The 14,818-nt window shown below is 40.3% G+C and overlaps 1 protein-coding gene across 4 annotated transcripts in view; it reads left to right on the top strand.

Annotated features, from left to right (window-relative positions):
• The window catches only part of baz1b (bromodomain adjacent to zinc finger domain, 1B), an 81,667-nt gene that overhangs the window by 13,294 nt on the left and 53,555 nt on the right, over positions 1-14,818 (top strand). For all 4 annotated transcript variants that reach the window (XM_034168170.1, XM_034168167.1, XM_034168166.1 and 1 more), the window contains exon 5: positions 112-233. In XM_034168170.1, coding sequence (XP_034024061.1) covers positions 112-233 — 122 coding nt within the window. The remainder of the gene's footprint in view (positions 1-111; positions 234-14,818) is intronic.

The raw sequence follows: 14,818 nt of genomic DNA, 5'->3' as shown, positions 1-14,818 counted from the left end.
TTGGTGCCACTGTTCCAAAGCAAAACAAATTTGACTCAAGATTGCCAGGTGAAGCAATGGGTGTTTTTTGAGGTAATGGTTTTTTTTTTTTACTGGTTTGCGCTCTTTCAGGTGATCGAGCCAGACGCTCTCCAAGAAAACCTGCTACTGCTACGAAGGAAGAGAAGAGGAAATGGGCAATGCCCAAATTTCTTCCTCATAAATATGATGTTAAGCTCCTCAGTGAGGATAAGGTTTGTTGAGTTTTTTCCAAGTATTTTCCTCATAAATTATTTTTACTCCGCAAATTTTCTGTGCCACAGGTGTTTATGATCTATTGAAGCTAGAGATGCATAATACTGGATTTTTACTAGCTTTCAAGCTAATTTTGGCTAATAGGGGAGATATATACATACATGCATACATACACTCACTGAATTGATTTGTTGCACTCTTAATGTTGGCCTACTTGTAGATACAAACAGAAACTGGCAAACATTTTATTCTGTCCACAGTGTATCATTTGTTAGTGATACTTTTGTGATTACGTATAGTTGTGGTTGGTAGTTTACATACACTCATTATGAGTATGAATGTCGTGGTAATTTTTGGCTGTTAATGATGTCAAACTGTTCTTTTGCCAGGGTGGAATGATTGTACAGCATACATCTTTAATGACGTAAAAAACAAGAATTGAGTGCACAAGTGTGAATTTATTTTGGCTTGTCTCTAATCCACACAGAATCAAAAGTATACATACAGGCCTACATATATACATGCTTTCAATAACTGCTGCTGGAGGTTCTACAGGGCTGTTTTACAATCAGGGTACATAAGTGGTTTTTAAAGAAAGTTTGTTTTAATGACAAGGAAATGGCCAACAAAATTTAGTTTGCCATAAATGGGTAACCACTACTGGTCTATCAGCAGCAATGGTTATTTGGTTTGATATCCCTATTTGTTTACCAGCTCAACTGTAGTCATACCAGTTTGTACCAAAATATCTGTCATTTCCATGGTGTCTAATTTTGATGGGCTGGCAGAACTATTGCTTATTTAGTAGGTAACCACTAAATGGGCTAATTTCTCTATCAAAGCCTACTGTATTCTAACATTATTATAACATTCTAACTCCCATGATCATTGCCCAGTGAGGAAACGACTTGAAACAGGCACTCAAGAATAAAATGTCCTCTCTGAAAGTAGAGTGCATTTCAAACTCTAGCATCATGTGTAATGATGTAGGTAATCACTATCTGTAATGCCACAAAAGGATGCGTACCTAATTTGCTCAAATGTCTTTAATATCGGAGTGTAAGTGTCCATCTGTCAAAAACTGTCCTCTCTGGAAATGCTTATAGCCATCATTATTTGAGAATGCAGAAAAACAATAGCAGTTGTATAATCTGGGTACATACGTACCATCAACTATTATTAGTAGATAGTATATGTTGGTAGATTGCACTAACCTTAGTCTGTGTAATTTGCAGAACAGTTATCTTGGTTAAAGAAAAAAAAAAAAAAAGACCTCTCCGGAAAGGTTGTACTTGTTCTTTTCAATCTTGAAATAAATATATATGCAGACATCTGGCAGGTCTGAAACTTTGGGCATTTAAGTACCTCAGTCAGCAGTTAGATATGGATGAATAACTGACCATACATTCATTCGTTCATCTTCTACCGCTTAGTCCAATTCAGGGTCGCAGTGGGCTGGAGCCTATCCCAGCAGCCATAGAGCGCGAGGCAGGGTACACCCAGGACAGGACACCAGTCTGTCGCAGCTGACCATACACATTATTTATTTATTTAGTACCAGTGACACACACAGTGGGGCAAATAAGTATTTGATCCACTGTTGATTTTGCACATTTTCCCACCTACAAAGAATGGAGAGGTCTGTAATTTTTATTGTAGGTACACTTCAACTTAAAATGTAAAGAATAAAAAAATCAGAAAATCACATTGTATGAGTTTTAAATAATCAATTTGCATTTTATTGCATAAAATAATCAAATCAATTTTATTTATATAGCGCCAAATCACAACAAACAGTTGCCCCAAGGCGCTTTATATTGTAAGGCAAAGCCATACAATAATTACGGAAAAACCCCAACGGTCAAAACGGCCGCCTATGAGCAAGCACTTGGCGACGGTGGGAATGAAAAACTCCCTTTTAACAGGACGAAACCTCCAGCAGAACGAGGCTCAGGGAGGGGCAGTCTTCTGCTGGGACTGGTTGGGGCTGAGGGAGAGAACCAGGAAAAAGACGTGCTGTGGAGGGGAGCAGAGATCAATCACTAATGATTAAATGCAGAGTGGTGCATACAGAGCAAAAAGAGAAAGAAACACTCAGTGCATCATGGGAACCCCCCCAGCAGTCTAAGTCTATAGCAGCATAACTAAGGGATGGTTCAGGGTCACCTGATCCAGCCCTAACTATAAGCTTTAGCAAAAAGGAAAGTTTTAAGCCTAATCTTAAAAGTAGAGAGGGTGTCTGTCTCCCTGATCCGAATTGGGAGCTAGTTCCAGAGGACAGGAGCCTGAAAGCTGAAGGCTCTGCCTCCCATTCTACTCTTACAAACCCTAGGAACTACAAGTAAGCTTGCAGTCTGAGAGCGAAACCCTCTATTGGGGTGATATGGTACTATGAGGTCCCTAAGATAAGATGGGACCTGATTATTCAAAACCTTATAAGTAAGAAGAATTTTAAATTCTATTCTAGAATTAACAGGAAACCAATGAAGAGAGGCCAATATGGGTGAGATATGCTCTCTCCTTCTAGTCCCTGTCAGTACTCTAGCTGCAGCATTTTGAATTAACGGAAGGCTTTTCAGGGAACTTTTAGGACAACCTGATAATAATGAATTACAATAGTCCAGTCTAGAGGAAATAAATGCATGAATTAGTTTGTCAGCATCACTCTGAGACAAGACCTTTCTAATTTTAGAGATATTGCGCAAATGCAAAATGTCCTACATATTTGTTTAATATGCGCATTGAATGACATATCCTGACCAAAAATGACTCCAAGATTTCTCACAGTATTACTAGAGGTCAGGGTAATGCCATTCAGAGTAAGGATCTGGTTAGACACCATGTTTCTAAGATTTGTGGGGCCAAGTACAATAACTTCAGTTTTATCTGAGTTTAAAAGCAGGAAATTAGAGGTCATCCATGTCTTTATGTCTGTAAGACAATCCTGGAGTTTAACTAATTGGTGTGTGTCCTCTGGCTTCATGGATAGATAAAGCTGGGTATCATCTGCATACCAATGAAAATTTAAGCAATGCTGTCTAATAATACTGCCTAAGGGAAGCATGTATAAAGTGAATAAAATTGGTCCTAGCACAGAACCTTGTGGAACTCCATAATTAACCTTAGTCTGTGAAGAAGATTCCCCATTTACATGAACAAATTGTAATCTATTAGATAAATATGATTCAAACCACCGCAGCGCAGTGCCTTTAATACCTATGGCATGCTCTAATCTCTGTAATAAAATTTTATGGTCAACAGTATCAAAAGCAGCACTGAGGTCTAACAGAACAAGCACAGAGATGAGTCCACTGTCTGGGGCCATAAGATCATTTGTAACCTTCACTAATGCTGTTTCTGTACTATGATGAATTCTAAAACCTGACTGAAACTCTTCAGATAGACCATTCCTCTGCAGATGATCAGTTAGCTGTTTTACAACTACCTTTTCAAGAATTTTTGAGAGAAAAGGAAGGTTGGAGATTGGCCTATAATTAGCTAAGATAGCTGGGTCAAGTGATGGCTTTTTAAGTAATGGTTTAATTACTGCCACCTTAAAAGCCTGTGGTACATAGCCAACTAATAAAGATAGATTGATCATATTTAAGATCGAAGCATTAATTAATGGTAGGGCTTCCTTGAGCAGCCTGGTAGGTGTTGATGGTTTGGAGGAAGTAACTAATGAAAATAACTCAGAACAATCAGAGATAAATGGGATGGTTGAGTAATTTTTTTTCTCTAATAGTTAAAATTTTACACTCAACAAAAATATAAACGCAACACTTTTGGTTTTGCTCCCATTTTGTATGAGATGAACTCAAAGATCTAAAGCTTTTTCCACATACACAATATCACCATTTCCCTCTAATATTGTTCACAAACCAGTTAAATCTGTGATAGTGAGCACTTCTCCTTTGCTGAGATAATTCATCCCACCTCACAGGTGTGCCATATCAAGATGCTGATTAGACATCATGATTAGTGCACAGGTATGCCTTAGACTGTCCACAATAAAAGGCCACTCTGAAAGGTGCAGTTATGTTTTATTGGGGGTCACACCAGTCAGTATCTGGTGTGACCACCATTTGCCTCATGCAGTGCAACACATCTCCTTCGCATAAAGTTGAAGAGAACACCTCTCCAACGTGCCAAACGCCAGCGAATGTGAGCATTTGCCCACTCAAGTCGGTTACGACGACGAACTGGAGTCAGGTCGAGACCCCGATGAGGACGACGAGCATGCAGATGAGCTTCCCTGAGACGGTTTCTGACAGTTTGTGCAGAAATTCTTTGGTTATGCAAACCGATTGTTTCAGCAGCTGTCCGAGTGGCTGGTCTCAGACGATCTTGGAGGTGAACATGCTGGATGTGGAGGTCCTGGGCTGGTGTGGTTACACGTGGTCTGTGGTTGTGAGGCTGGTTGGATGTACTGCCAAATTCTCTGAAACGCCTTTGGAGACGGCTTATGGTAGAGAAATGAACATTCAATATGCGAGCAACAGCTCTGGTTGACATTCCTGCTGTCAGCATGCCAATTGCACGCTCCCTCAAATCTTGCGACATCTGTGGCATTGTGCTGTGTGATAAAACTGCACCTTTCAGAGTGGCCTTTTATTGTGGGCAGTCTAAGGCACATCTGTGCACTAATCATGGTGTCTAATCAGCATCTTGATATGGCACACCTGTGAGGTGGGATGGATTATCTCAACAAAGAAGTGCTCACTATCACAGATTTAGACTGGCTTGTGAACAATATTTGAGGGAAATGGTGATATTGTGTATGTGGAAAAAGTTTTAGATCTTTGAGTTCATCTCATACAAAATGGGAGCAAAACCAAAAGTGTTGCGTTAATATTTTTGTTGAGTATATTAGCAAAGAAAGTCATGAAGTCATTACTAGTTAAAGTTAAAGGAATACTCGGCTCAATAGAGCTCTGACTCTTTGTCAGCCTGGCTACAGCGCTGAAAAGAAACCTGGGGGGTTCTTATTTTCTTCAATTAGTGAGGAGTAGTAAGATGTCCTAGCTTTACGGAGGGCTTTTTTATAGAGCAACAGACACTTTTTCCAGGCTAAGTGAAGATCTTCTAAATTAGTGAGACGCCATTTCCTCTCCAACATACGGCTTATCTGCTTTAAGCTGCGAGTTTGTGAGTTATACCACGGAGTCAGGCACTTCTGATTTAAGGCTCTCTTTTTCAGAGTTACAGCATCCAAAGTTGTGCTCAATGACGATGTAAAACTATTGACGAGATAATCTATCTCACTCACAGAGTTTAGGTAGCTACTCTGCCCTGTGTTGGTATATGGCATTGGAGAACATAAAGAAAGAATCATATCCTTAAACCTAGTTACAGCGCTTTCTGAAAGACTTCTACTGTAATGAAACTTATTCCCCACTGCTGGGTAGTCCATCAGAGTAAATGTTATTAAGAAATGATCAGACAGAAGGCGGTTTTCAGGGAATACTGTTAAGTCTTCATTTTCCATACCATAAGTCAGAATAAGATCTAAGGTATGATTAAAGTGGTGGGTGGACTCATTTACATTTTGAGCAAAGCCAGTCGATTCTAACAATAGATTAAATGCAGTGTTGAGACTGTCATTCTCAGCATCTGTGTGGATGTTAAAATCGGCCACTATAATTATCTTATCTGAGCTAAGCACTATGTCAGACAAAAGGTCCGAAAATTCAGAGAAACTCACAGTAACGACCAGGTGGACGATAGCTAACAACAAATAAAACTGGTTTTTGGGACTTCCAATTTGGATGGACAAGACTAAGAGTCAAGCTTTCAAATGAATTAAAGCTCTGTCTGGGTTTTTGATTAATTAATAAGCTGGAGTGGAAGATTGCTGCTAATCCTCCGTCTCGGCCCGTGCTATGAGCGTTCTGACAGTTAGTGTGACTCGGGGGTGTTGACTCATTGAAACGAACATCTTCATCTTGCTGTAACCGGGTTTCTGTAAGGCAGAATAAATCAATATGTTGATCAATTATATCATTTACTAACAGGGACTTAGAAGAGAGAGATCTAATGTTTAATAGACCACATTTAACTAATTTAATTTAGTACAGCACCCTTTGTTTGCAATGACAGGGGTTAGATGTTTCCTGTAGTTCTTGACCAAGTTTGCACACTGCAGCAGGGATTTTGGTCCACTCCTCCATACAGATCTTTTCCAGATCTTTCAGGTTTTGCGTTTCAGCTTCCTCCAAAGATTTCTATTGAGTTCAGGTCTACAGACTGGCTAGGCCACTCCAGGACCTTGAAATGCTTCTTACGGAGCCCCTCCTGTGTTGCCCTGGCTCTGTGTTTCGGGTCACTATCATGCTAGAAGACCGAGCCACGACCCCTCTTCAATGCTCTTACTGAGTGAAGGAGGTTGTTTGCTAAAATGTCACGATGCTTGAGCCCATTCTACCTCCAGGAATGGGAATTTTCTGCAGATGCACAGATTTCAGAGTTTTTCTGAGCTCGGGGTAAATCCGTTGAGAAAAATTTGGAGGGGCGGGGGGGGGGGGGTTGCAGCGTGGATCATCCTTTAGAGTTAAATCTTTCCTCATATGCATGGGAATCATAATAGCGCTGCCAAAACTGCAAGCTACAACACGCAACATCATTGGTTACTTTTTATACAACAGTGAACTTTCAGCCAATCAGAATCTTAGTAATATCTAAAATCACTGAAAGTACCCGGACGTGGATATTTTGCGTTTCTGCAAGCTTGGTCTGTCGAGCTGCGTCTTTAACATGGCCAAAATTACAGAGAGGACGAAGACCTTGTTACTGACATTGATAGTGGTTTAAAAAAAAAAAGGTGTAAGTAGATATGTTTGGAGTGGGAGGTGGACGTCGACAAAGGCAAGTGTAGCGGAAAGCTGTGATCAGCCAACATCTTCTGCATGCTTTAAGATGAGGCCATTGGGTTTCTTCAAAGAAAGAAACTCCATACAGCAGGACCTGGTTTATCTCCAGATGTCAGAGTAGACACTTTAAGCCCTGCTCAGCTTTGATCTGTCAACAAAACCCACCATATTCAGCATTTAAAACTCCCCCAAGTGCATTCCACACGTAGCTGTGAATTCTTATCAATTCCCCAAACCAGACGCAACTCAGCACCCGTTTCATAGCTCTGCTAGATAAATATCAAATCTAACCATGGAACAAGAGTGACCCCTGTGGGACAATTTGGGAAGGCCAGGATTGATTTCCTGTAAGACTCCTAACCTCATTTTAAAAAGAAACTTCATTGTATTGTAGCAAAAGAACAAAGAAAAAAGAGAAAAGGAAACATCTCACTTTTCTGTTTATGCATGAAAATATTATATTTGACGTGCTATACTCTGTTCATTGGGGAATGTTTACTTAGTGTGTTCTTATTTGAGTCCACCCACCACTTTAATCATATCTTAGATCTTGTTCTGACTTATGGTATGGAAATAGAAGACTTAACAGTATTCCCTGAAAACTCCCTTCTGTCTGATCATTTCTTAATAACATTTACATTTACTCTGATGGACTACCCAGCAGTGGGGAATAAGTTTCATTACACTAGAAGTCTTTCAGAAAGCGCTGTAACTAGGTTTAAGGATATGATTCCTTCTTTATGTTCTCTAATGCCATATACCAACACAGTGCAGAGTAGCTACCTAAACTCTGTAAGTGAGATAGAGTATCTCGTCAATAGTTTTACATCCTCATTGAAGACAACTTTGGATGCTGTAGCTCCTCTGAAAAAGAGAGCTTTAAATCAGAAGTGCCTGACTCCGTGGTATAACTCACAAACTCGTAGCTTAAAGCAGACAACCCGTAAGTTGGAGAGGAAATGGCATCTCACTAATTTAGAAGATCTTCACTTAGCCTGGAAAAAGAGTCTGTTGCTCTATAAAAAAGCCCTCCGTAAAGCTAGGACATCTTTCTACTCATCACTAATTGAAGAAAATAAGAACAACCCCAGGTTTCTTTTCAGCACTGTAGCCAGGCTGACAAAGAGTCAGAGCTCTATTGAGCTGAGTATTCCATTAACTTTAATTAGTAATGACTTCATGACTTTCTTTGCTAACAAAATTTTAACTATTAGAGGAAAAAATTACTCATAACCATCCCAAAGACGTATCGTTATCTTTGGCTGCTTTTAGTGATGCCGGTATTTGGTTAGACTCTTTCTCTCCGATTGTTCTGTCTGAGTTATTTTCATTAGTTACTTCATCCAAACCATCAACATGTTTATTAGACCCCATTCCTACCAGGCTGCTCAAGGAAGCCCTACCATTATTTAATGCTTCGATCTTAAATATGATCAATCTATCTTTGTTAGTTGGCTATGTACCACAGGCGTTTAAGGTGGCAGTAATTAAACCATTACTTAAAAAGCCATCACTTGACCCAGCTATCTTAGCTAATTATAGGCCAATCTCCAACCTTCCTTTTCTCTCAAAAATTCTTGAAAGGGTAGTTGTAAAACAGCTAACTGATCATCTGCAGAGGAATGGTCTATTTGAAGAGTTTCAGTCAGGTTTTAGAATTCATCATAGTACAGAAACAGCATTAGTGAAGGTTACAATGATCTTCTTATGGCCTCAGACAGTGGACTCATCTCTGTGCTTGTTCTGTTAGACCTCAGTGCTGCTTTTGATACTGTTGACCATAAAATTTATTACAGAGATTAGAGCATGCCATAGGTATTAAAGGCACTGCGCTGCGGTGGTTGAATCATATTTGTCTAATAGATTACAATTTGTTCATGTAAATGGGGAATCTTCTTCACAGACTAAAGTTAATTATGGAGTTCCACAAGGTTCTGTGCTAGGACCAATTTTATTCACTTTATACATGCTTCCCTTAGCAGTATTATTAGACGGTATTGCTTAAATTTTCATTGTTACGCAGATGATACCCAGCTTTATCTATCCATGAAGCCAGAGGACACACACCAATTAGCTAAACTGCAGGATTGTCTTACAGACATAAAGACATGGATGACCTCTAATTTCCTGCTTTTAAACTCAGATAAAACTGAAGTTATTGTACTTGGCCCCACAAATCTTAGAAACATGGTGTCTAACCAGATCCTTTACTCTGGATGGCATTACCCTGACCTCTAGTAATACTGTGAGAAATCTTGTAGTCATTTTTGATCAGGATATGTCATTCAAAGCGCATATTAAACAAATATGTAGGACTGCTTTTTTTGCATTTACACAATATCTCTAAAATCAGAAAGGTCTTGTCTCAGAGTGATGCTGAAAAACTAATTCATGCATTTATTTCCTCTAGGCAGAACTATTGTAATTCATTATTATCAAGTTGTCCTAAAAGTTCCCTAAAAAGCCTTCAGTTAATTCAAAATGCTGCAGCTAGAGTACTAACGGGGACTAGGAGAGAGCATATCTCACCCATATTGGGCTCTCTTCATTGGCTTCCTGTTAACTCTAGAATAGAATTTAAAATTCTTCTTCTTACTTATAAGGTTTTGAATAATCAGGTCCCATCTTATCTTAGGGACCTCGTAGTACCATATCACCCCAATAGAGCGCTTCGCTCTCAGACTGCAGGCTTACTTGTAGTTCCTAGGGTTTGTAAGAGTAGAATGGGAGGCAGAGCCTTCAGCTTTCAGGCTCCTCTCCTGTGGAACCAGCTCCCAATTCAGATCAGGGAGACAGACACCCTCTCTACTTTTAAGATTAGGCTTAAAACTTTCCTTTTTGCTAAAGCTTATAGTTAGGGCTGGATCAGGTGACCCTGAAACCATCCCTTAGTTATGCTGCTATAGAGGTAGACTGCTGGGGGGTTCCCATGATGCACTGTTCTTTCTCTTTTTGCTCTGTATGCACCACTCTGCATTTAATCATTAGTGATCGATCTCTGCTCCCCTCCACAGCATGTCTTTTTCCTGGTTCTCTCCCTCAGCCCCAACCAGTCCCAGCAGAAGACTGCCCCTCCCTGAGCCTGGTTCTGCTGGAGGTTTCTTCCTGTTAAAAGGGAGTTTTTCCTTCCCACTGTAGCCAAGTGCTTGCTCACTGGGGGTCGTTTTTGACCGTTCGGGTTTTACATAATTATTGTATGGCCTGCCTTACAATATAAAGCGCCTTGGGGCAACTGTTTGTTGTGATTTGGCGCTATATAAAAAATTGATTGATTGATTGATTATATATATTATATATATATATAATATATATATATATATATAAATATATATATATATATAATATATATATATATATAATATATATATAGTCTATATAATAACTAGACAAAGGAAACTCCAGAAACTACTTTACCCAGATTTCTTGGGGGGTGGACCTTATTATAGCTTATTAAACCTTTAGAAGAGCTCGCGCCCGGGAATTCGCTCTCTTACGCTCCTCTGTCTTACGCTTTGGCTCTTACTCTTGCACTCTTCTCTCTCCACTTTTCCTTGAGTCTAAAGACGCACCTAACCGTCAGTAGAAAAAGATTCATGACCCTTGTCTAAAGCCACGTGCTACTGAAGACTCATTCTTGTTTGGCGTACCGACAAGAATTTTTTTTATTTTTCGACAGATAATTTTTGCAACTTTTTGTCAAATTAAACGCGCCGGTGCGTTTAACTTCCTTTTTTGAATTTTCAAATTAAACCTTTTTCTTCAAACTCCAAATTCCTTTCACGAACATTTTTTCTTCTAAAGTCAGCTATTCTTGCATTGAATCCTTATTTGACCAAGTTTCAAAAAGGCGACGACGAAAGACAAATTTTTGATTTTTGATAGAGAATAAATACGCTCAAACCTTTATTCTGACGAGCCAGATTCCTGAGCGCTCCAGTGAAAAACATCCAGGTCAGCTGAGACGTTCAACAGCGACTTGAACTGCCGCCTCGAAACCACAGCACAATAACAGAATCATCCCCGCTTTCTGACGACACCGAGCGGGTTGGTCCAGCAGAGCCTCTTCGTCAAGGTCACTGACGAAGCTGTGTGGCAGACAGGGCGTCGACTGAGCCAGACGATTCCAGCATCGGACCTCACGGAGACCCGCTGCACTGCACAAAGTAAGACCAGGCTATGTTGTCAGATAAACAGAGTGGCTTTATTTAACTCTATTCAAAGTCATTAATCTTCTCTCAGGTTAATAATACCAAAGTAAATTACCTGTTAAAATAGGACGAATCTTACTCCTAAAACTCTCGCTACGAAACCAAATTATCTGAACATCATATAATCATTGCTCATGGAAGGTCGTCATCAATAAATTGATCACTGTGATATGTCCTGTTATTTAACTCCTTCCAGGGTAAATATCTTAAACGTGTGAAGTTGTCTGATTTTTTTTTTTTTTTTTTTTTTTTTTTTTTTTGTATGGTTTTACAGAGGGTGTCAGATCTGACCTGCGGAGCTTATCCTTTAGAAACTGAGACTGATTAATTAAATTGAGACTAATCAATAATGAATGCTTAAATTACAAGGACCTATCCTTTGAACTAGGTGGTGCCCCAAGGTAAAATTTTCCACAAGTGATAATTTTCAATATTCTAAAACATTATTATATTCATCCTGTGACTCTGTTCCCTACAGTATATTGGTGCAAGCCCGTGTGAGCCGCGCTTATTAGGTCTGAACCTCTGAGTTATACAGGAAATACAGGCAATTAAGTTAGATTAAGTTGCTCTATACGCTTCCGTCTTTATTCAACTGTGTGTGTGTGTGTGCATGAGAGAGAAAGAGGAAAAAAGAAAGCGCTGTGTTATTTTCACATGAGAAATTCATGTTAATGTGAGGCCTCGGTGACAGATTCTGCGAGTTTCCAGATTTAAACTGCTCACCCGGATACATATTGCAAAATTGCGAGATTCCAAATATTGTAATCACTGTATTTGTGACTCCAAGGGACTAGTTAAATTAGCTACTTAACCAGTCACAAAACTTGAGTCAGTCAGCACGTTGTGCTCTGATTGTCCAGCCACGGTTTGCCTGAGCTGAGATTCTGATGTTACACTGAGCCTATAGTCCAGAAAGGATTGCCAGTGGTTGCTTCCCTGACTCTGGAGACGTCATGGTCAAAGCTTGTCTGAGAGAAAAGGGAGGAGGACCCTTGTGTCCACCATCTTGTTTTAAAAGTGCTGTATTGTTCCACAGGACCGCCGAGTCCACCATTTTGTGAAGAAAACCAAGCACGTTTTTAAGAATTTATTGTTGTTGAGTGGAAAAGTTGAAGAGGAGGCGTTGCCTGCTTCAAACCCCCCTCTCTGTGCGAAACACGTCACGACGCGCCAACATTACGACATCAACAGCTTGACCCACTGCTGTCAAACTGCGCTACGTCACACGCACGACGTAAACAGTCGCCATCTTAGCACCCACTCCAAACGGCGTAACGGCCCACGAGCGGTGTTGAAAATCATAATGATTTGTTTCATTAAGCATTAATTGGTGAACCAAGCTGCTTCTAACGGTCACTAACTGTATGAAACCTGCATGTTAATCAGTCCGTGTAATTTTCGTTCAGTCGATTTCTGCTGGCAAACATGACGCCGCGACAGTACGGGCCTGCTAACAGAGCGCTAACATGCACTAGCTTCTGCAGCCATGCTAACGGCCCCCTTAACTCGGATTGAACACTAATCAGACATCGGAAAGCCGGAGGCAATAGCGTGCTAACAGGCTGTTAGCTGCTCTCAAATGCCGAGACTCCGATCATTGAATTAACCCAGGTGCTAACCACCACAGCTAATGCGCCTGACCAGTTAGCCTAGCTTCCGCTGACAACATAACATGCTACAGTAACCGGATAGCACGCCGACTGCTGGTAACTAGCCTGTATTGCATGTAAATAATTTCCAGCGACTGTTAACTTTTCTTTCGACCACTTAAAAGAATAACTACTATTAACTGAAACACTTATTATCAAGTCTTATCTTGCATAATTTTTTTTAAACTCTTTTAAGTCTCTCCTCCAATTCTAATTGGAAATATTAATCTTTTATTCCACTGTCTTGATACTAATCAAGTACACACATTTAATCTTGTTTTCACAACTAGCTAATGAACTTTACAGTTTCAATCCTATTTAATTAGGATTAATTGGGAGATTCTTTAAATAACAATAAAGGAAAAAATTTGTTTATAACTCTCCTACCTCATTAAAAGAACACCTCCTTCAGGAGTGATTTCTTTTTAGAGTGAAAGTGCTGAAGCTTTACCGAAGTGTAACCCATAGCAATTCTAAACAGAATATTGGTGTTACATCACAATAACTAAACAAAGGAAAGTTCTACTTGTATGTACATAACACAACGAATAACACTCCTCAATATATTCCTTTTGCATTCGTGTGAATTCTCCACTGCTGGTTTCACCTGCAGTTAACTCACTAATCCCTTTCACACTTATGCAGCTGGATCATCTGTAAATATTTTTTTTTTATTGTCGCTCATCTTGTTGTTTTGTTGTCAGTTCCTTATTGTTTTGTTTCTGGTGGACGCTGTCTAACCGTCATCCCAGAAAGCCAACATGGCCACGCCCAGTGACAGCAAACCAAGAACTTCTACTGACCTGGAAAGCCAAGGTCGTAGTGACTCAGGTGAGCTTTTAGAAGAGGTCTTATCCAACCTGACCGCTTGAAATATTGCCTGGCTACTGCACGACATGCAACAAGCCACGCGCGAAAGCATAGTTGCTGAGATGTCTGAACTCATCAATTGGACATTAGCAGCAACTGTGGGAAAAGAACCTGGCTACAGTGCTTGGCAAGCTAACCATTGCCACAGCCCTGAAGCTCAAAAACGCGGAATCACTCATGGATAAATCAGTTCTTTCTATAAAAAGGCAGAACAAAATCCCGAATTGCGTGAGGAGAATAAACTCCTGAGACAGCAATTGGAAGAAAAACAGTCTTTGACCCTCGCTGAAGAAAAATTGGAAGACCTACAGGCTTCCCCAAATCAGTCTGATGAATCAGATACTGCATCTGATCCTGTAACTAAAGACCAAACCTTACTCCTGAAAGAAACTCTTCAGGAATGTGATAATGAAATTAAGGCGTTACAAACTGAACTTAGCTCCGCGCATCGAGAACAAGGAGTAGCTCATGATTTGCTCCAACAAGCGTATGGTGAGCTTAAAACATTGAAGAGTCATGCTGGAAAGCATGAAGACATTTTGGAGTCTGAAAAACTGAAGACTCGTGAGGTGCTGAGACGTCTGACAGATACACAAAACACTTTTAGACGATACTCGAGAACGAAATGAGCGCCTCAGTGCTGAAGTGCAATCATTAACGCGCGAACGACAACTAAACTCCCAATCACCGGGAGACCCTGAACAAAAGTCGTGGATAAGCGGAACGCAAACGTTCACCACCACAGACCGCAAGGAAGTGCGCCCTGAACCCCTGTCAGGACCCATGTGGCATCCTCAGGAGTTCCAACCTCCTTATCATGGGTATGGCGAGACACTGCCTCTCCTTCCCACTCAGATGCGTCCTACCACAGTCCTTAATGACAGAGCTGGACAAGATTGCACAGCTTAACTGTTTTGAGCCAACTCCAGGAGGCTCCCCCAACACGTGCGTATTTAAACGACATACGCGATTATCTCAGGGATTT

The sequence above is a fragment of the Thalassophryne amazonica genome, chromosome 4, assembly GCF_902500255.1.
Source record: "Thalassophryne amazonica chromosome 4, fThaAma1.1, whole genome shotgun sequence".
NCBI lineage: Eukaryota > Metazoa > Chordata > Actinopteri > Batrachoidiformes > Batrachoididae > Thalassophryne > Thalassophryne amazonica.
The sequence above is the reverse complement of the archived record's forward strand: the minus strand, read 5'-3'. Positions and strand labels throughout refer to the sequence as shown.